At 41.1% G+C, this 22,334-nt stretch overlaps 1 protein-coding gene across 1 annotated transcript in view; it reads left to right on the top strand.

Annotated features, from left to right (window-relative positions):
* UST (uronyl 2-sulfotransferase) overlaps window positions 1-22,334 on the top strand; it is a 178,040-nt gene that overhangs the window by 103,555 nt on the left and 52,151 nt on the right. Inside the window, exon 5 of the mRNA XM_074862898.1 lies at window positions 5,983-6,136. Within this exon, the coding sequence (XP_074718999.1) occupies window positions 5,983-6,136 (154 nt within the window). The remainder of the gene's footprint in view (window positions 1-5,982; window positions 6,137-22,334) is intronic.

Genomic DNA, 22,334 nt, shown 5'->3' with positions numbered 1-22,334 from the left:
CATTATTCTCACCTTTTGCGACTTAGTTATCTGAAAATGTTACCAGGAGTTTTGCGCTTATCTTCCGAATCACAGATTATCATGTTAAACTGTGTAGCTTCAAAGCCTTGAGCATGATGATATCCATAGCTCCGTCTATTTGATGGTGATTATGTAGAATTTCACATCTGAGACAGAGCAGCCATGCTTTCAATTTCAGTTAACTGGTTTTTATATTCTATACATTGTATACACGATATATACTGCTAAATTACAGTGATTTTTTTATTGTACCCAATTTACTGTATTTTAGTTTCCGTATGGACATTCCTAGCATTATCTTGAGTAGATCTCTGCAACAGCCATTTCCACGGGACAGATGGAATCACCCATGATACTCTTGATAAATGTATTCATACGAGAAGTTGAGTATTCAGTGCCGAGTGGCATTGCAACATCCTTTGCATTACAACCTTCCTGAGAAGTTGAGCTCCAAGATTTTATGTGAACGTAACTATCTCAGACAATCTGTGGTCTCATCCAATTTTGAAGATGTATCTTTCCTACACACCGCATTTGTTGATTTAATACTTTTCAAAGAGCTGTATCAGCTGTTCTACTATTTGATGGAAATTTATCATAATAACTTGTAATTAGTTCTTCTGTTCAAATGTGCAACATTTGCATCTCTGAATTATAATGAAATGTTAATCAGAGGTCCAGAGGGATCCTGAGCCAGATCTTGGGAAAGTCTTGAATACAATGTATCTGGATTAAGTGATTTTAAATAATGCAGTTTGACTATAGCTGCTGTTCGTGTTTTGTGGAGAATTAGTGTTTTCTCTCTTACTTGTTTCCAGCTGTAACTTTGCATAAAGAAAAGCTCAGTTAATACTTCTTTCTCAAGTGTTGCCTTTACTTGAGTTGGGGATGCTATATAGACCCAGACAGGGTTTGTATCAGTGTTGATGCTGTTCATTATGAATTTATATATTAAACTACTTTGATATCCTCAGCATAATGAAAGGCATAGGAAAAAAACCACTCATTGTTTAACATGCATGAATGTAAAAGACTGACAGAAATACATCAAATATTCTGGGAGATTTATAGGATAGTGAAATAGAGAAATATAAGACTTTATAGTGTAGTCTTTTAGCTATTCACTGGTCTGAGGCAGTTTACTAAGCAATTCCCAGAGGACTCAGTTGTGATTTTTACAATGACATTACCCAGACACATCACTTCAGAAGCTGAAATTTCCAGTATTGAAATCACAGCTCCAGAAAGGGTAATTAATGACTGGAGTGTTGCCAGTTTGCGCTATCTTACTGTTAACCTTGACCCACTGGGCATTTTGGATCCCCACAAGCACCTCCCATTCAAGGCCAGACCAGCCAAGGACACAGTTTCAAAACAAAAAGATTTATCTCAACTCACTTTCCTTTTTTCCATCCTAATTCCAAAGAAAAGCTTGAAAACATGACCACAGTGTAGGGTGAAGGCACAAAAGCTGGAAGCGAGGCACTACAGACAAAAGCAAGAAGATAAACTTGGTGATTTTGGAGGCTGGCAATACCATGTAGTCCCAGGCAGGTAGTACTTCAGCCTGCTCCTCTGGGAATCTTTGCAGCTCATCCTTTGGGGGGGGGCGGGGGGGGGGGGGGGGCATTGAAGCATCCCAGAGGTGCCTGGTGCCTTGTGTGCTGAATTGGGTTGCTTTGCCACAACTGCACGCTAATACAAGATTTCATAATAACTTTTCATTTCAAGATACCTTTTTCAGAAGATAGATTTTGATGTAACTGCATCTTATTTAAGTCCTAAAAAGGTGAAAATTGTACATTAGTGCTTTTACCTGACCTTCCCATGAAGCTGTGCTGCAGAGCAGGTAATGGAGCTGTAACATAATTGATGAATAAAGCTTGCTGGGCAATTGTGCTCTCAGTGTGTGATTCTCAGTTGTATGAGGCTGTAAAAGGAAATTGTGCTTCCTTTCTCAGATATGCCTGTCCCTATTAGGTGACTGTCAGTATTTGTTTGTTGCCGTTATATTGAATTTCTAGCAACCAACTCATTTGTTTTAAGAGGAGACATTTTACTTTAAAGGAGTAAGAGGCAGCCAAAGTTCTTACAGAGAAGAGGTTGAGAGTCTTCTTTTCCTTGAGGAGTGTGGTTTGCCTGCAGGGATTAAGAAGCCTGCTTCTGCTTGTGCAAAGAAGTTTGTGCTGAATGGAAATGCAGCAGCCTCCTGAAGTGAAGTGAAAAATATTAGGAGCTAAGAGATCCTCCATTTTAAAACCAAGCAAATCACTTTGGTTTAATTTTTAATTTTTTTTTTTTAATTCATAAGATGTTAGTAAATGGTTTTGATCAAAGATTTTGCTCATGTAAATAATAAAATTGGAATTCGTCAGAGACATTTTTTGAAGGGACAGACTTGCAATATCTGGCATACTTCTCAGGCTTTTTTCTTTTTTTTTTTTTTTTTTTGCTTTTATTAAAAAAGGGATGGAGGGATATATTACTAATGAACCTAAGTATCATTGATTGAAGCCTGCAGATATTCTCATTATTTTCACGAGGACTCCAAAAATATACCTGTCACAACAGAGGAGTTAAAACTAATGGGATTTAATAGTATATACTAAATAAATCAGGAGAAGTTAAGTACAGGAAGAGCACTGCAGAAATTGGTGCATACATTTCCAGTGCTGCACTGCAGTCATGGTGTCCTGACCCTCTCTACCCAGTTGCAGAAATGTGCTGCTGGGCGTGAGGATGATCAGGTACCTTTCTCATGCAGAATCCAATCTTGATCCCACTCCGCTAAGGTAAGCCTTCTGCTCAGGCCTAGAAAAATATGATTGTATCCCTTTTTGAATCCTTCACAATAGGTATTTGAGTATAAATAAGGTGACATGATGTATAATGAGGGCAAAATATGTTATTGTTTGCAAGAGTACTTTCATGTGGGTATTGTTAATTTGAGAAGTTTCATTCTGGAGAGCTAAGTAATATTTAATATGTTGTGATTGATAGGTACTTAAAAATATGCAGAACATACTTGAACAAATGGAGCATTGATTTACCCTTTTTTTTTTTTCCTCTAAATAGCTTGAGGTTATTGATTTATTTTTTTTTAACCAGCAGGATTTTTTATGCCATGTGAGTGCTGCTTAGCTTCCATAAAAGAGTCTCAGTATGGTCCGTAGAAACAAATGATTGGAATTTGAAATATTATAAACTATGTTTAAAAAAAAAAATCCAGATTTGAATAAGAGCCAGAACAGACTTATTTTTTTCTAAAAATTCCCTGCTTGTTGCCTGGTGGAGCAACTGCAGCTGGGCATATACCAGGCTGGTTACAGTGTGCAGGAAATCAGAAATCTGAGCTGTCCCGTGTTTTGGGGGAGCACCAGAAATCTGAGCTGTCCCGTGTTTTGGGGGGGCACAGTCACCATTTCAGAAATGAGAAGTTCCTCTGTGAAAGAGTGTCCTCCCATCTCAGCTGTCCTCTCAGGACAGATGCGTTTGCATGTGCCTCTTCTCTCAGAGCTGTTGGTACTGAATTAGAGTTCATGTGTTCAGGAACATGACCTTACCAGCAAAAGGATGGGCTCTAACATTTTGGTGTGTTGGTTATGCTATCTGGCCCTTCCTTTTACTTCAGAAAGGACAATATGTGTGGAATATTTCTATCTAGACAACTAATAACTGCCCACTTTTGATTTTTCTCTCTTCTGAGGAGCACCTGGATGAGGATATCCCAGCTCTCTTGCTTCTCTGAATCTTGTCATCTTTTTGTCTCTATCTTCATACAACTTGCTGCTGTCATTGATTCTTACTGTGTTTATTGCTTCCCTTTTTCTTTGTTCTTCTCCACTCCCTTCTGTCTTTAGATTATTACTGATCAAACAGAAAGAAGAAAACTTGTTCAATAATTCAGGTGCAACCTATTCTTGCCAGCAATTTCACTTGAAAAATTTGGTTTTCATGGCTACCAGCCATGGCATTCACCAAAAGCTTTCTATTTGAATAAATATTGTCAAAGCTTTATGCCCTCATTGTCCTGTGGTATTTGCAGGAATGCTTTATCAGAATGTAGGTTTTATTTCTGTATAAAGACACAAAGCAGCAAAGACAAGCTCAGAGAAGAATTCAGGATACTGAATTCAGGATAATTGCACACCCATGTCCAAACTGGGCTATGCACTAATCAAGAAGCAAGGAGCATCTGCCTTCTTAACTGGATTGTTTTAAAGTTTTATACTGTCTGTGTAATTTCAAATTATGGCAATGATCCTGCAACACTGAGGTCAATGAAATTACTGATATGCATAGTTATTCATGAGACAAGCCTTTGCAGACTGTATTTAGTGATCTGGAGAATCATGCAGAATAAAAATCAAGTTGAAACTGTATGGGATTTTTCTCTTGTCTTTTACTAGAATTCATGTTTTTAAACAATTTTGCTGACTCTTTAATATTTATGAGGAGCCCTGATCTTTTATTATACATATTCAATTATTCATCTGACTCAAAAGATGAAGAGAAGCTGAGAGAGTTTTTTTGATCTAAAGGCTGTCTTCAGTTTTCTCTCTTCTAATCTAATATTTTACATTTTAAAAGAAAATACATAAATTTTGACTCAGAAAATCATCAGAACAGCATTTAAATACTTAAATATGGCTATGTCCTCAAGCTCCCAAAAATAAAGCATAAGCTACTGCTTAAGTAAGAATTGTTCTCCTAAACTGGGGAAACAGAAGGGAGAAACATAATTCATGTTCTTAGATCAGGCAAATTCCAAGTTAAATTTATCCTATGAACTTCTCAATCCCAAGAGGTTTTGTTTTGTTCTTCATCTCAGAGCATTTGTAGTCCATAAGTCTGTTCCATAGCATAAATGTTCATTCTTCAATTTTGACCATGGGAGAGTGTAAGCAACTTCCCTTTTTTACTTCTAGTTAGGCCTGTTCTCCTGATGCTGTGTATTCATGTGAAATATGCAGTCAGTGTATTAACACTGTAAAAATACAGTGTAATCACAGACCTTCTCAAGCTCCCTTTTCCTCCTTTCTCTTTTTGTATCCCACCTATTAAACTGAAGAAGTTTGTCATTAACTACCAGGAGGAGGTGTACAAGAGGGTAGTCGAGCTGATGACATAGCTCTGGTTTATCTTCTCATCTCTAAATTGCAGGTACCTGTGCTGCATTTTGCTTTTGTACAGAGCTTGGTCACAGCTGGTTTTACCCTTTCCTTTTCCTTGGACTTGCATGGACTTGAAATTGATACTTAATTTCTTTTTTGAAGCAGGAATTTTCATACTGTCTTTTTTTTAAAGAGTCGTCTCAAAGTGCAGTACAAGGATAAGACGTTGCATAACCACAAAATAACCTCAAATCCAGCCAGTGGCACAGGCTGGGGGTGAGGGGAGGAAGATCTGCACAAGTTCCAGCAAATATAAAGATGGAAATACCATGCATATCTGTGAGTTCTTCCAAAGGAAGCCTTTTGAAATAAGCTTGAATGTTGCAAAACCCTTTGCACTTACTGTACAGGTGAAGGTGATCCAAGGCTGCCTTTTATAGCAGTTAGTGTTAGGCAGTGCCTGCTCTGACATGACTTCCCAGATGGGAAACATGTTGAGAAGAAGAAATGCTCATTCTCGGGTTCAGCTGCAGAAGGTTCTTCATCTGAAAACAGCAAGGAGAAAATTCAAGAAGCAAAACTATTGACACAGTGGAAAAAATAGTCTTAAAGGAAAATGTAGTGCATATGTAGCTTAATTGATATCATATTTACCATTCACCCTAAAGAGATCTTAAATGCTTTTACAGAGTTTTGGTAACTAGTTGTAAACTTTTCAGTTTCAGTCCTAACCTTATAAAAGCTCTGAACTTCTGTAGAGAGTAACGTGAAAATATTCAGATGAAGGATGGATATTTATGCCTGTGTGGAACCTTCTGATGAGATTCACTCATTTTTCTTCCCACAGGTTTGGAGGAGACCAGCCAGTGTACATCAATATTATTAGAGATCCTGTCAATCGATTTTTATCCAATTATTTTTTTCGACGTTTTGGAGACTGGAGAGGAGAACAGAATCACATGATCCGTACCCCCAGCATGAGGCAGGAGGAAAGATATCTGGTATGTTTAAAGAAAAGGCGATTACTGATTTCCCAGCATCGTTACATAATGCTGATGTTCAAACTGGATGCTTGAAAAGTGGGAGACTGAGGCATCTTCTCTCTTATGTTTTTTCCTCTATCTTTGTATTGCCTGGTCCTTAGTTTGGCCAGCTTTGGTATGTAGAGTGTTGCTGAAGAATTCAGTGATCCAGTCTGATCTTGTATAAGCTGACAGTAAGTCCCAGATTGCCACCGTTGAATTACAGTCCTTTTGCTGAGTTGGATTTGTACTGTATAGTGGTTAGGCGTAATAATTCTGCCTATATTTATCACTGTGAATATTCAGACAGATTTTTAGGTTGAAACTATGTATGTAACTGTGCAGCCTCAGAGGAAAATTGGGAAACGGAGCAATTCAGTGAGTTCAAGCCTCTAATGTTCTTGCTGATAAGTTGTGCATAGTGTTCTTTATGCCAAGGCTCTGATCTCAATTCTGGGTTTGGTTTTGTTGCCTTTTTTAGATTAAGCAGGTGCCAATAATGCCAGATAAGCTGTTCATAGTAAGTTTTAGTTTTAATAACTGTCATAATGCCTGTCAGCCTTTGTCACAGACCAAGTTCCCATGGCAGTAGGTGTTCTACAAATGCTGAATGAGAAACACAGAAGCTAGGAAGGTGGTCAGTTTGATGCTGGTCTCTTTGCATGCACACTGACACCTCCCTAAGAAGACAAAAGGGTGGAATTACTTCTCACCCTCTCCATAATGGAGATCTAGTTTGATTGGACTCAGACTTCAGCCACACTTGAACCTGCAGAGGGTTCAATGACACAGAGGTGACAGGACAGCTTGGTGGTCTGTTATGAGATGTTGCAGGCCAGACGTAACATCAAAACAAGAGAGTACTGTGGCTTTTGGAGAACAAAGAAAGAGGATGTTTTGATGATGTTGTGGAGGGGCAGTAGAGTACAAGATGTGGTGTGGATGAGCGGTAGAGAGCACAGCTCTGAATGACTGCCACACAACACATTTCAGTCCTAGCTGAAGTCAGATGGATCCAAGGAGGGCTGGGGTTTTTTCTGTATGACAAGGCTGTGTTGATTTATTTTGTACTTTACTACTGTTGTTTGTCATGCAAAGCCCTGTGAACAGATAAGCTTTTAAATTATGAGTAATTGAAGTGGGAGAAGGTATCGATGTAGCTGTGTATAGCCTTAAACTTTAATGATATCTGCTGTACTGATAAAAACTCATTTCAATAACGTTGCAAAGGATTTCTTATTTGCTATATGTGTAGAGATACCAAAGAGGTCACTGCATCAGCTGAGCAGGTTTTGACCTGCTGGTGTGCAGAGTTGGAAGGCAGTCCCAACAGCTTTGCGTGCTGTGTGCATGGACTTTTGTTTCCCCGTCTGTGAATGGGACAGGGGTTGCAGAAATGAGTGCGGGTGGGTTTTTTCCTACATTATTATTTTGTTAGTGCTGTCATGTTTTATTTTTGAAAATGTTTAAAATGAGCAGTACAGTCTGTACTTCACTCTCAGTGCCTCCACTTCTTATTTGAAATGGATCGTGCAGTGATTGACACCTCTCACAACTGACTGACTCTAAAAGCTGGTATTAATTTAGTACTGACTGTGCAGTTTAAGATTATATGTACGGCCAATGAAATTTTACTTCAAGAAGAACTGAAATGAATAGATCTAATTTCCATTGTTTATGTTGGTTTAAAAGCTAATAGAAATGACCTTGCATTTTTGTTTACATTGGAATGTTGTTTAAGAAATTAATTACTTATATGCACACGCACATATGTACACATGCACAGATCAGTACAAAATCTACAATGAAAGGGAAATAAAAAGTGGCCATCTGAGTTCAGTAGTCATTTTGTTCAAAAGGCAGTTTGTTGGTCTGAGGCACCATCAGCATCCTTTATAAAAACTAATTTTGCTTTTTCATTTTGATTTTCTCTGTTGGTAATTCAGCGTTAGAATCCTGGAAACATTTTTGGAATCTGTCTTCCAACCCTCCTTGGCAGACTTTGGCTGTCATTTGCACTGCTCAAAGAGGGCAGTTGCTCCTGTCATAGTAACGTATAGGCCACCCGCCAGTGAAATCAATTTTAACAAAAGGCACTCATTCCGCATGTTAAGCATTTTTAAGACTTCAGTTATCCAACCACATAATATATTGCATGACTGCATTTTAATCTTTTCCTCAGTGGTGCAAGGAAATCTGCTGGCATATATTTTAAAACTCAGGTAATGGATTTTGTGAAGTGGTAGCTCTAGAAGTCTGCTAAATCAATTGCCCAGTCTAGCTGTGAAGAAAGTAAGCAGCTGGTTTTACCTCTGAGCATGATGAGCCAGTGCACCCCTTTAGCACAGGACTGATAGCTTGGCTGATTGCTGGCCTCATACCTTTTGCAATTCTTGCCTCTTCTTTTTTTTTAATTGAAAACTCACCATAAACCATTGATATTTTCTTTTACAGGGGACTATTCGAAGAATAAGCTTAGATTTAGCATATTAAATAGTTTCTATATTGATCACAGTCATCTGGGATGAGGTGTGCCTGACTGAGCAGACACTTGAAAGCGGGGGAAGGATACAAGAAGTTTTTACTTTCCTTCTTCCATCACGCCTCAGATCAACAGCTATGAAAATACAAAACTGCCAGTTGCTCCACAATGTTGAGCTCATTGCTGAAAAGCCTGAGAAGGCTTGTGTTGATGGCAGTTACAGACATGCAAAATGGACTGGAGAAGCTGTAAGTGTAACTCCTGTTTTACCAGGAGAGACAGGTTTGCCTGCAGAAAGATATACATCTTTTGAAACTGGGGTATTAGGAACTAATTGTGCTTTTCTCAGCCATGATGTTCCTGGCTTCCCATCTCTTGGGAGGTGTTGTGGGCAACTGGGAACCTTTCCAGGCCATCCTGACATCTTGGCCAAAAGCTGCCAACACTAGCCTTCTTCCTGGAAAAGCTGAGGGCAGTGTGCATTTTCTCTTAGAAACTGCAGTGTGAAAGTGTGGGAGCTCAGCAGCTCTATGAAGTGGGCTCTTAAGGGGAGAAAAGCATTTTAAGATCAGTTTTTGTGTCTGATGAATTCCTGCTTGGCTGTTGGGTTGTGATATCCTTAATGGAGGCGTTCCCTCCCCTCAATTCTGATCTGTGGAAAAAAAAAAAAAAAAAGGGAGGTTGAAAAAAAAACAACCCTGAAGTCTTGTAGTACCTTGGGCACTGTGTTTTTTAAACTTTGAAAATCCAAACTGCTGACATTGCACAGATCAGAAACAGAGACAGAAATTTCCACTGTTCACTGATCATTTGAAATTTTCTCTGAATAGAGCTTCAGGCTTTGACTCTTTTCCAGAGAAAACAACCATTCATTCAGGAGTCAGATAAATTGTTTTAAATGTTTTGGTAAATGTCTGTGTTTACCAAAATTTAATTGAAAGCCAGGATGGAAAACAAGCCCTTTATTCACAAGTTGGATACGTCAGAAGCAGCTGCTGCAATGTGAGACTTTCCACCCAGATCAGCCAGCTCCTTGCCCTGACCCGGTGCTTTCTCTGCTGGCGTGAGTTACTGTCAGTCACCTAAAGAGATCACTTCCAACCTTCCCCAAAATAAATAGTGGCAACGCATTAGCGTGGAATATGGCAGAGAGGTAATGGTCTGAAACGGTGGTGAGTGCCTCAGGTTGAGCTTCAGGCACACTCATGCGAGAGTCACCCTTACCTTATGGTCCTGTAAGATGAGATAAATTCACAAGAGTTAATTTAAATCCATTGTAGTGAATGTGTTTCAGAGAGTTCTTAGAGTAAATATGCTTCAATAAAACAAGTAACCCCCTAGCAGTGCTGCTGGTACCAAGCAAAAGAAGAACATGCACCAGATGATTTAGTTTAAGGCTTGAAAGTGCAGAAGGTAGGAAGCACTCCTGATAAAGAGAGGATCTACCATAAATATTTGAAAGCTTTGTATTAAAATTGTCATTTACAGAAGATCTGTTAGTAATTACCTGGTATTTATTACAACTGTAGCATGAGACATCAAATATAAAAGGTATGTATAGGGTTTTCATCTTTCCTTAATACTTGCTAAAACTTTGATCTAAGACAGCTAAGGCTGAATGAGTGTGTGAAGCGGCATGGACTGTGTATTGTAGCCTGAATTGCAGGAAATCTGGTTATATGCGGTTCTGATCTCTGTTAGGCTCATGAATAGCAAGGCTCAGCTCACTCAAGTACAAGATCTAAACATCTTTGAGCTAATTTGTCAGGAGAGATTTTGTATAAAAAAGATCATTCCATAAATTAAGAACTTGTCACCTTCATCATCATCATAGAATGGTTTGAGTTTGAAGGGACCTTGAAAATCATCTAGTCCCAACCCCCCTGCCATGGGCAGGGACACCTTCCACTAGCCCACGTTGCTCAAAGCCCCGTCCAGCCTGGCCTTGAACACTTCCAGGGAGGGGGCAGCCACCACTTCTCTGGGCAACCTGTTCCAGTGTCTCACCGCCCTCACAGTAAAGAATTTCTTCCCTATATCTTGTCTAAATCTACCCTCTTTCAGTTTAAAACCATTACCCCTCATCCTATCACTACACTCCCTGATAAAGAGTCCCTCCCCGTCTTTCCTGTAGCCCCCTTTAAGTACTGGAAGGCCGCTATAAGGTCTCCCCTGAGCCTTCTCTTGTCCAGGCTGAACAACCCCAACTCAGTCAGCCTGTCCTCATAGGGGAGATGCTCCAGCCCCCTGATCATCTTCATGGCCTCCTCTGGACATGCTTGAGTAGGTCTATGTCCTTCTTATGCTGGCGTCCTCAGAGCTGGATGCATTACTCCAGGTGGGACGTTTCAGGCTTTTGTTATAATTGACGGTTAAGTTTGCACTGCATCTCTGTCAGGCTCAGCATAGCTTTTCAACTTCATCTCTGAAAATAAATATGCTTTTCTCAGCTAAAAATAAAAATATTCTAACAATATTCAGCCTCAGTTATGCTAAAGATTACTCATGCAAGTAATCCCATAAAGGAGCATCTGTCTTTTTATCTTTTAAACTAAATGTTAAACTATTTGTAAAAAGTGTGTAAGGGTTACTGCAAAGGAGGGAAGTAAAATTCAAAGGATGTCAGGGAACTTTCAGGTCAAATTTCTTACAATAGGGACCTCTCCTGTGGCAAAGATTGGCTTTTCTTGCTAAATATTTAAACCAATGTTGTGTAAATTACTTCATAATGTTCAAACAAAATTATAGAAATACCTGAACTGTTAATCTCCATAGAACAATTTTTTTGTATTCCTGAATTTTGAGAACTTTCTTTTATGACTACATTGTTTTCCATTAACATAAGAATATTTGCTAAACACATTTAATCAATTTTATTATTTATAGTCCCAAATTTCTATATACAATGAAAAACATTCTGTTACCAATTGCACTGGTTTTCTGACAGCAGCTAGCTGTCTTAGTTACTGTCTTTCTGGATAACAGAAATATTTAACCAAGGGTAATTGTATCATGAATTGTCATCAGTAGTAACACATTGAGCTTTCTCCTTCATGACATCAGATATGTTTCTTGAAGCTTTTTAATCTGCCAGGTACCTGGCCTCCAAGAGAGACCGTGGTATGGAACCCATGCCTCCACCTCCTGACTGTCACTGTCATGCACTCTCATGCATCTGTTTGTGTATGAAAAAGGCAGTGGGAGAGTTGCCTGCCTGCACATTTGATGGAGGGGGAGTAGAGGGTTCATTTCTATATGGAATTTTTCTGCTGAGGAGCTCACAAGGGGCTACACGTGTCCATTGATTGAACCTTGGGACTTTTTGGGAGGGCCTGGTGAACTTGGTTAACATTATTTAGATTGGAAATCTGAGGCATGCAGAGGTTAAAATGATCTGCCTACATCTGTGCAGTGCATACCAGATATTAGGGAGTTATATAAATTTAAAAAAATACATTTTCCAGTTACTGGGTTCTGAGCTGTAGTTAAGAGACTAAACATTTTATGCACCCTCAGTGTTTTCCCTAACCCCCATGCATACAGTAGTGCTTTTGCTTCCTGTGTTACATATCAGTGCTGAGATGGTTTCAGTTGGTCATTGGATGTCCCACAGCATGTCCAGAGCTGCAGCACAGCTTTGCAGCTGTAGATCTGGTTTGAGGATCACACAGTAGCATCAATCTCTGCGGCTGGGATGGGGCTGCCAGGAGGGCAGGGCTGAAGCGCGGCCACCTGTCAGCTGACCCAATTAGAACAGTTTGCTGCCTCTTCCCTCTAATGAGTGCTTTTAATAGTCTCCAGCTGTTCCTTTTTACTGCATTAACTCTTCACAGCAAAATTTCTGGCCGGTTTTTGTAACTCTTCATCTGCTGTGTATGCTCTAAAGCACCATCTTTCCCTTAGATTCTCCCATTTTGTATTAATAGTTTATTGAACCACAAAGTTAATGATAATTCAGACCTCAGCTGGAGGAGGGACAGATTAAGCAATTTATAAAATGTAAAATTAAAGGAAATATTTTCATGGCTGACATTTACTTTTCAGTGACTTTAATTTACAAACCAATATTTTTTAATGTTCCCCTGCGGAGTTTGCATTCCAAACATTTGCAGCATTATGCAATTATAGGAGAGCAAGAAAATGTGCCTTGCTAATCTGTTTTCATTTACTAGTCTGAGTCAATTGCACATAGTAAATAAGCAATATACCATTGGTTAAGATTGCAGCACTAAAATCTTTCATGTAGTTCATAATACATACTTATATTAATAGCAAAGATAAAAAGATCTGGATTTTATTAATACCATGCTTTTATTTTAATGATACCATTCTGTATTGCATTCCTTTTTGTGGAGACAAGATGCAGCATAACCACAATATTTTGCTTCAGAATGTAAAAACATGAGTTATTTTTTCATGCAATATTGTACCGGTCTGAAAATTTCTGGTTGTTGCAAATGTTAAGAAACTACATGAGAAAACAGAAGCCAATTAGCAAAAGAGTCCCGAGCACTAAGTACCCACAATCTTCTTTAAACTTAACATTATTACAGGGTCTTAGCACCACCGATAAGCAGTATATAATTTAAGACATTTGTATTTATAGTAATTTATGTTCTTTTATTTAAGGACCTAGCTGTATTAAGAATGATGAATCTTAATTTTTGTGGCAATTTTGCCAGGTTTGGTATTTGTGCCTTTCTGAGCATGAATACAGGATAGCTCCTGATGTTCTCTTTTCTGTTCTTTTTTGGGTTTTGTGTTGTGGTAGCCTGGGGAACTAGTTTTCTCCAGCTTCTCTATAGGAAGCTATAGTTTGTAGAGTTGGAAAATCCCAAATGCAGAACAAAGAGTCTAACGTATTGATGCTGGCCTTCTACAGCCAAATAAACTGTATAACAGAAGAGGGTATGTCCATGTTATATTTTCAGGGATGTATTTTTGGAGATTGAAACAAGAACAGAAAGGAACATTCTTGTGTAGCCCAGGGATTAATGCCAGCCTTGACTTCAGTGAAGGTGGGAAAGCGGTTTGGGTGGGGCTAATCCTTATTTCACATAGAAAACGATGGATTCTCAGTGGGCTGTTACCAGTCAGGAATAAAATCTTGTGTGTGTGGTGGGTGGTTCTACCATACCATCAGCTCAGTACTCAATAGCAATCAAAAAAAAAAAAAAAAAAAGGCAAATCAAAAGTAATAGAGAACAAAACAGAGAACCTCACTGCATATAAATCTGTAGTGTGACTGCATTTGACTTCCTTCATTTGGCATTTCTGACCTCCCATTCCCAAAATGGGTTTGGAAGAACTGGAAAATACTCAGAAATAGGTAAGAGCAATGGTGAAAGGATGGAATAGTTTCCATATGAGGAATGACAAAGATTAGGACTCTTCAGATGAGGGAAGAAGTAAACAAGGGAAAGGATAGGAGAAGACAAACTTGCAGGAGGCATGGAAAAGTTGCATCAAAGATGGCTGCTTGTGGGCTGTTTCTGTGTAAGAACTAGAAGATCCTAACTGGAATGGGCAGTTGCCAGACCAAGAAAGAACAGAAAGATGCGATGGTTCGGATAACATGTAATTAAGCCGTGAAAGTCCTTGCTGGACATTGTTGTAGATATGAGAAGTTTGTATGTATTCAGAAAGGAAACATTTTAGGAAACATTTCTTTACAGAGGGGCTGGTCAAACACTGGAACAGGCTTCCTAGAGAGGTATTAGATGCCCAAAGCCTGTCAGTGATTAAGAGGCATTTGGACAATGCCCTTAATAACATGCTTTAACTTTTGGTCAGCCCTGAATTGGTCAGGCAGTTGGACTAGATGGTCATTTTATGTCCCTTCCAACTGAAATATTCTACTCTACTCCGATTGAAAAAGAGTAAATATGTAGCTCTCAAGGGCTATTAGTTACCAAGACAAGATCTCTTCATCAGAAAATCTCTGGTAAGTACATAACCAGAGCCTCAAGGGTACCCAGAAAAGGGTCCTGTGCATACGGTAGATGTTCCATATAGCCCATACTGATTTTCTGAAATTAGTGACTGCTCTGGGTAACTCAGAAGCAGACTTTGTAATTATATGCTTGCAAATTAATTCTGCTACTAGGTGATTTATATAAGATAGTTACCATTATAGACATCTCCAGCTGAATGTATTGTATCTTGACTTGAAAGCAATTGAGTGTTCTTGGGTTTATGCCATAGTGGCTAAGGTTTTGTTGTCTTACAGCTTTGTCGATCAAATGAATTTTTGTCATTTTCAAACTGGCACTGAAACTCTTAATTGTTAACACTGTCATGACTATTCTCAAATTTATCTTAAAAATCTAAGATATGAATACATTTAAAGTATTAAATGCATCCGCAACTTTACATTATGCACTGCTAAATAGTAAAGGTTCCAAAACAGAAGATGTCAAAATCCTGAAGATAGAGGGTTTAAACTTTTTTTTTCAGTGCATGCTTTCCAGAAGGTAGAAGTCTCTTGGTTCTGATGTACAATAGTTTCAGTATGGATGAGTTTCCGGTGTTTTGATAATTTTTGTAAGTCTTGATTTGAGTATTCGCATTTTCGGTTCTCATGTATGTTGTTGATGTGAAAGCAACAGAAAGACACGTCTAAGGAGACAACACTTAAATGGTTCCCAGTAAGTGATGACTTAATGATAATTAGCTGGCAAGTAAGCATTGCAGGTGAATGGAAACAAGAGAATCTGTGTGTAATATGAATGTTATCTTCAGTGCATAGTCCAACATTTTGTGCGTTGTGAAACTGGAGAGTAGGATTTAGCAGTCATCAAGTAAAACTAATTATTGACTGATATTCTTGTAGAATCATAGAATGGTTTGGGTTGGAAGGGACCTTAAAGATCATCTAGTTCCAACCCCCCTGCCACAGGCAGGGACACCTTCCACTAGCCCACGTTGCTCAAAGCCCCGTCCAGCCTGGCCTTGAACACTTCCAGGGAGGGGGCAGCCACCACTTCTCTGGGCAACCTGTTCCAGTGTCTCACCACCCTCAAGAACTTCTTCCCTACATCTAATCTGAATCTACCCTCTTTCAGTTTAAAACCCTTACCCCTCGTCCTATCACTACACTCCCTGATAAAGAGTCCCTCCCCATCTTTCCTGTAGCCTCCTTTAAGTACTGGGAGGCTGCTATAAGGTCTCCCCTAAGCCTTCTCTTCTCCAGGCTGAATAACCCCAACGCTCTCAGCCTGTCTTCATAAGGGAGGTGCTCCAGCCCCCTGATCATCTTTGTGATCCTCCTCTGGACTCACTCGAGCAGGTCTGTGTCCTTCTTATGTTGTGTGCCTCAGAGCTGGACACAGGACTCCAGGTGGGGTCTCTTGAGAGTGGAGTAGAGCAGGAGAATCACCTCCCTCGACCTGCTAGCCACACTTCTCTTGATGCAGCCCAGGATGTGGCTGGCTTTCAGGGCTGCGAGCACACATTGCTGACTCAGTTTTCCATCCACTAGTACTCCCAAGTCCTTCTCCGCAGGGCTGCTCTCAATCCACTCATCACCCAGCCTGTATTTGTGCTTGGGATTACCCCAACACACATGCAGGACCTTGCACTTGTTGAACTTCATGAGGTTTGCAGGGACCCACCTCTCAAGCCTGTCCAGGTCCCTCTGGATGGCACATCCCTTCCCTCCAGTGTATCGACCGCACCACACAGCTTGATGTCAACGGTGAACTTGCTGAGGGTGCACTCAGTCCCACTGTCCATGTCACCAACAAAGATGTTAAACAGCGCTGGTCCCAATACCGACCCTGAAGAATGCCACTCATCGCTGGTCTCCACCCACACATAAAGCCATTGACCACAACTCTTTAAGTGTGACCATCCTGCCAGTTCCTTATCCACTGAATGGTCCATCCACCAAATCCATGTGTCTTCAATTCAGAGACAAGGACATCATACAGGACAGCATCTAATGCTTTGCACAAGTCCAGGTAGATGACATCAGTTGCTCTACCCTTATCCACCAATGCTGTAACCCTGTCATAAAAGGACACCGAATTTGTCAGGCACAATTTGCCCTTAGTCAAGCCATGTTGGCTGTCAACAATCACCTCCTTATTTTCCATGTGTCCTAGCATAATTTCCAGGAGGATCCGCTCCATGATCTTGACAGGCACAGAGGTGAGACTGACAGGCCTGTAGTTTCCCAGGTCTTCCTTTTTTCCGTTTTTAAAAATGGGGTTATGTTTTCCCTTTTCCAGTCAGTGGGAGCTTCACCAGACTGCCACAACTTCTCAAATATGATGGGTAGTGGCTTAGTCACTTCATCCACCAGTTCCCTCAGGACCCCTGGATGCATCTTATCGGGTCCCATGGACTCATGTGCCTTCAGGTTCCTTAGGTGGTCTTGAACCTGATCTCTTACAGTGGGCAGTTCTTCATTCTCCCAGCCCCCACCTTTGCCTTCTGTGTCTTGGGTGGTGTGGCTGGGGCCCTTGACAGTGAAGACTGAGGCAAAAAAGTTAAGTACCTCAGCATGTACTGGGTAACCAGGTCTCCCATTTCCTCCTGAAGAGAGCCCACATTTTTCCTAGTCTTCCTTTTACCACCAACGAACCTATGGAAGCTGCTTCTTGCTGCCTTTGATGTCCCTGGTCAAATTTAATTCTATCAGGGCTATGGCCTTCCTGACCTGATCCCTGGCTGCTTGGACAGTGTCTGTATTCCTTCTGGGCTACATGTCCTTGCTTCCACGCTCTATAGGCTTCTTTTTTGTGTTTGAGCTTGTCCAGGAGTGCCTTGTTCATCCATGCAGGTCTCCTGCCATTCTTACCTGACTCCCTCTTTGTTGGGATGCATTGCTCCTGAGCCTGGAGATGAGCCTTGAATATTAACCAGGTTTCTTGGGCCCCTCTCCCCTCCAGGTCTTTATCACATGTAACTCTGCCAAGCATGTGATAAAGATCCCTGAAGGGACCAAAGTCTGCTCTCCTGAAGTCCAGCAAGCTTGCTGTGCACCCTTCTCACTGCCCTAACGATCTTGAACTCCACCATTTCATGATCACTGCAGCCAAGGTTCCCCTTGAGCTTCACACTCCCCACCAGCCCCTCCTCATTGGTGAGAACAAGGTCCAGCATAACACCTCTCCTCGTTGGCTCCTCTATCACTTGGAGAAGGAAGTTATCATCAATGCATCCCAGGAACCTCCAGGTTTGTTTATGTCCTGCTGTGTTGTCCCTCCAACAGATATCGGGGTGGTTGAAGTCCCCCACGAGGACCAGGGCTTGTGAACATGAGGCTGCTCCTATCTGTCTATAGGGGGCCTCACCCACTTGGTCTTCCTGGTCGGGTGGCCTGTAGCAGAACCCCCACTATAACATCTCCTCTCCCTGCCTTCCCTTTAATCCTGACCCATAAGCTCTTGGTTGGCTCTTCATCCATCCCCAGGCAGAGCTCCATGCACTCCAGCTGGTCATTGACATAGAGGGTGACACCCCCTCCACATCTCCCCTGCCTGTCCTTCCTAAAGAGACTGTATCCTTCCATTCCAACAGTCCAGTCATAGGAGCCATCCCATGATGTCTCTGTGATTCCAATAAGATCGTAGTCCTGCAGGTGCGTGCACATCTCTAGCTCCTCTTGTTTATTCCCCATACTACATCCATTTGCATAGAGGCATTTAAGTTGGGCCCCTGATGAAGCTGACTTACTGGCTGGAATGGCTGGAATTCCTTTGTGCTGCTCTTCAGGTGCTCTTCTGCTGACCTGTGATCTGTCTTTAGGCTCTGGACATATATTGCTGGCACTGGCATCAAGCTGGTAGGAGTGGGATTTTGTTTGTCCAAAGTTGGAATAGAATGATTTTTAGAACTGCAATGTTTTATCATCCAGAAGAAAAGAATGCCTCCAATTTCCATTTCTGTTAGTATAAATTTTAAAATTAAGCTTTTTTAAATTTAGTTTATACATGACCTAAATAGCAGAGATGGGGCAGTGACCAGCACGTAGTCTGTTTTAAACATATGATGTAATTGTATATATGTGTGTATATATTTAGAAGTAGAATTCTGACTTTTTCAAATGTTTAGTATTGTATTCACATTGAAAAATTGTTTTGAAGTCTTGTCTAATGAACCCGTGTTAACCTTCCCTAGAAAACCTTACTGAATACCCTCATAAGTACACTTCTTGCTAGGAGTAGACCTGTTTCCTTTTCCTGGTTGCTTTATGCTCTAACCACCTTAAATGAAAACTGTTTTACTGGCAGTGTGTTGGGGAGGGAAAATGCAGAACCTTTTAGTCCTCTTGATAGAGGAAGGGCAGAGAGAAGCGGCCCTCCCCTTACTGCCAATATATTGAATGTGTTCAGGCTGTGGCATGATAATGTAATTTCAAGCAGTCAGATATTCACATTACTCTGTAGGTGTCAAAACCTGTAGGAACTGACAACCCATGAGAATAAAACAGAATTTATTAGCCCATTTTATTCCTTGTCTGTCATTCTCCTGCCTCTTTCCTTTTTGTGGTTTATACATAAGTTTTCAGGCTGTCAGCACTGCCAGCAAAGTGAAATAAACTGAAATCCTGGTCTTTAAAACTTACTAGCTAAAGCAAAGCTGAAGCTCTGAGGTGGTGGATGGCAGGAAGAATTCTGTGTGATGAGCTTAGGAGAACCACCTGCCCATGGTGTGCAGCTGATGTGATGAGGGATAGCTGTGTTTTTATAAAAGCATCCAAGGCTGCCCTGGACTTTAGGTGTTTGTCAACAACAAAGTATTTTCCTATCGTGTAATTTTTTGGTGGTGGCTTGGACTCTTCCGTTGACTGCAGACTGACTGGGTCACACATGTGAATTCTGTATTTTTAAGACTCTGAAGTAGTCTCTGTTGAAACCACGTGGAAGCAGAGATGGCATGTTGCAGAAAAAAAAGGGACATTCAGTGCCCAGGCACACTCAGAACTTAGTTTATCATAGTTCTTCTGAAATCTCTAGGGTTTATTCTAAGCTACAGAGTAAAATCTGTGCCTGGTCCTGGTCCCAGCTTGCATCGACCCCGGGGCCTGTTGGAGCACAGGATGCTCCTTTCTGGTCAGCACCCAGGCTCACATCCTTGGAGCTGGCATGCACACGGGGTGCCTGAACATCTCATGGGACACAGCTGGGGTGCATGTCCATGCTGGGGAGGTGGGAGGTGCTTCCCAGCCAGCCCACTGGGCAGAGCCTGCTGAGCCTCCACAGCTTCTTGCCTTGCTGCCTTCCCCAGCAACTGCAGGCATCTCAGCTGCCTCCTCATGCATCCTCTCAGCAGGTACTGGTGCTGAAGGTTTCTTTCAGATGCGAAAGCTGATATATTGTTGTCTGCCCAGGCTATAAATAAAACTGCTACTGCCTGTGACCAATAGGTTTTCTGCTGGGGCAACCCCTACCCAGTACTGTCTGGACGATGTCAGAGCATGGCTTTAAGGTTTGGCTTCTAAATAAAGAACAGTCTGGAGCGCCATGGAAAACATGCCAGCCCTGCTTAGTTTGACAGTGTAATCTTTCAGATTAGGGTATCATGTGAATTTAAGATCAAGAAGAACAAGAAGGAGCTGGAGGAGTGGTTGGAGAGGAGGGGGAGCTACTGGTGTGAATGGGAGAAGTCTCAAATCCACATCCTCAGTGCAGGGATCACAGTTTTCCAGGCTGGCGTTGCTATATTTTCAGGTCTTTTTAGTTAAATGCAGGAAGGGGACAAAAAAAAAAAAAAAAGAGAAAGGCTACTTGAATTAAAAAGACTAATGTCAACAATCACAGCAGGAATGTCTGATTCAACAATAAAAATCTTATGTGCGATTTGAAGGCAGCTGTAGCCACTGTTCAGACTCACTTGTCCTCTCAGAGAAACACTTCCTATTTCAGAGCACTCCGTCTTTACCCTGAGTATCACACAGGAAACTGTCAGGACAAGGAGTGTTTCCCTGTCCAAGACCCACCTCCCTATGCACTGCTGTGATCAGCCCTCTCTGTCTCTCTTATGGGTAGAGAAGGACAGGCGTGGGTTTCTCTGTAGTGTCTGAGTATCAGCATCCTCCTCTATTGAATGCAGACTATGTATTGTTAGTAAGTAAATGTAATGAAAAATATTTAAATTGTAAGGGTCTTGCATTCACAACATTGTGAACACAACGCATTGCATGCTGTAATGCTTTAGCCCCTGCCGGGGTCTGAGACCACACGGCCGCTGCCCCTCCCCCACAAAGGGAGTGAAATACAAAGCCCCGATCTGAGATAAGGAGAGGTTTAATACAGCAGTGCAATAGCAACACAACAAACAGCAACAATAACAATAAGAATAATAGTAATAACAATGAACAGGGCAAAATATCTACCAATATAGCAGTGAGAGAAAACGCGGCGGCGCGAACCCCACGCGATCACCGATTCTTCCCGCGCTCTGGCGCGCTTGGACGTGAGCTCAGCGTGGCATATGAATAACCCGGCTAGAGCTTCCTCCCCCGCTGCTGGGGAAACTTAACCCTAACCTGGTTAAACCAGGACACATGCTGAGTAGTGTCTCTTTTCATTTAAAAATAAAATTGACTGTAATTCTTGACTGACTGAACACACACAAATAAAGCAAAGAACCCTTTGTACAATAGTAAAAATGAAGCACAGAGGTGCGAATTCAGTTCTTGTTTCTGTCTCATTACAGAATGAGCAGATCTGAACTGAGGAATAGTCTTCCCAAAAAACAGGTGTCTAGTCTTTCTCTGTTTGCTTCAGTGTGCTCCTCTGATGTAGAAATGTGCATTTGTGTTTCTACAAAACAACGACCAAATGCCATAGGTATGTATTGGCAACTGGATTGGGATGGTCTCTCTGGTTGTTTGGCCCTACCTGGCAAGTGGCTGGTGTGCTTTCCCACAGGAGTGCTCTTCAGGTGTCAGATGTTCCAGAAATCAGATTTTCCATCTTGGCATAAAGGGTATGGCTACAGATGTTTTTCTTTCTCTCTTTTTTTTCTTAAAGATTTTTTTTTTTTTTTGCAAGAGTGTAATTTGTGTTATGAGGTTATCAGCATACTAATAGCTTCAGTTAAATGAACTTTTTTAGTATGGAAGCTCCAGACTCATATTAGGTGTCTTTCCTTCTCATTTTTTTCCGGAAGGGATATGAAAGGATGAGGGACTTTAGACAATGAGGCAACGAATTGGCCTTTTTGCCAGGCCAATAAGCAATTGCATTCAAAAAAGGAGGTGGTAGGTTTTGCTGCATAGTGCAGTATCTTTGGGAAGACTAATGACTTCTGTGCCCTGAGATGAGGACGAATTCAAACCACATGCTCTAAGGCATCTTGGCACCTTAATGAAATGAAAACCCAATGGAAAAAATCCCAGGTATCTGAGGGATACTGATGGTCACAGGGAGTCCTTCAGAAAGCTATGCACACCCTGACTCTTTCAGCCTTTTCTTGGTAGATTTTACTTGAATTCAAAAGAAAAAGGCAATTTTTCATAACTTGGTATGATGTTGCCGGAAGAAAATGTGAGGGAACTAACTGTGACAAACTGTCAACCCGTATTTGTTGACATTGAGTTGGGGTTTGGGGCATTTGGCCATTGTTCCCTTATAGTCAATCAAGTAAGGAAAGATATTGCTGACAGGAACTCATTTTTTTGCCTTTCCTTAAATAAGGTAGAATTATAAGACAGAAATGAGAGACAACAAGAAACAGGCATCA

The sequence above is a fragment of the Strix uralensis genome, chromosome 3 (assembly GCF_047716275.1).
Source record: "Strix uralensis isolate ZFMK-TIS-50842 chromosome 3, bStrUra1, whole genome shotgun sequence".
In the NCBI taxonomy this organism is placed as follows: Eukaryota; Metazoa; Chordata; class Aves; order Strigiformes; family Strigidae; genus Strix; species Strix uralensis.
The sequence above is the reverse complement of the archived record's forward strand: the minus strand, read 5'-3'. Positions and strand labels throughout refer to the sequence as shown.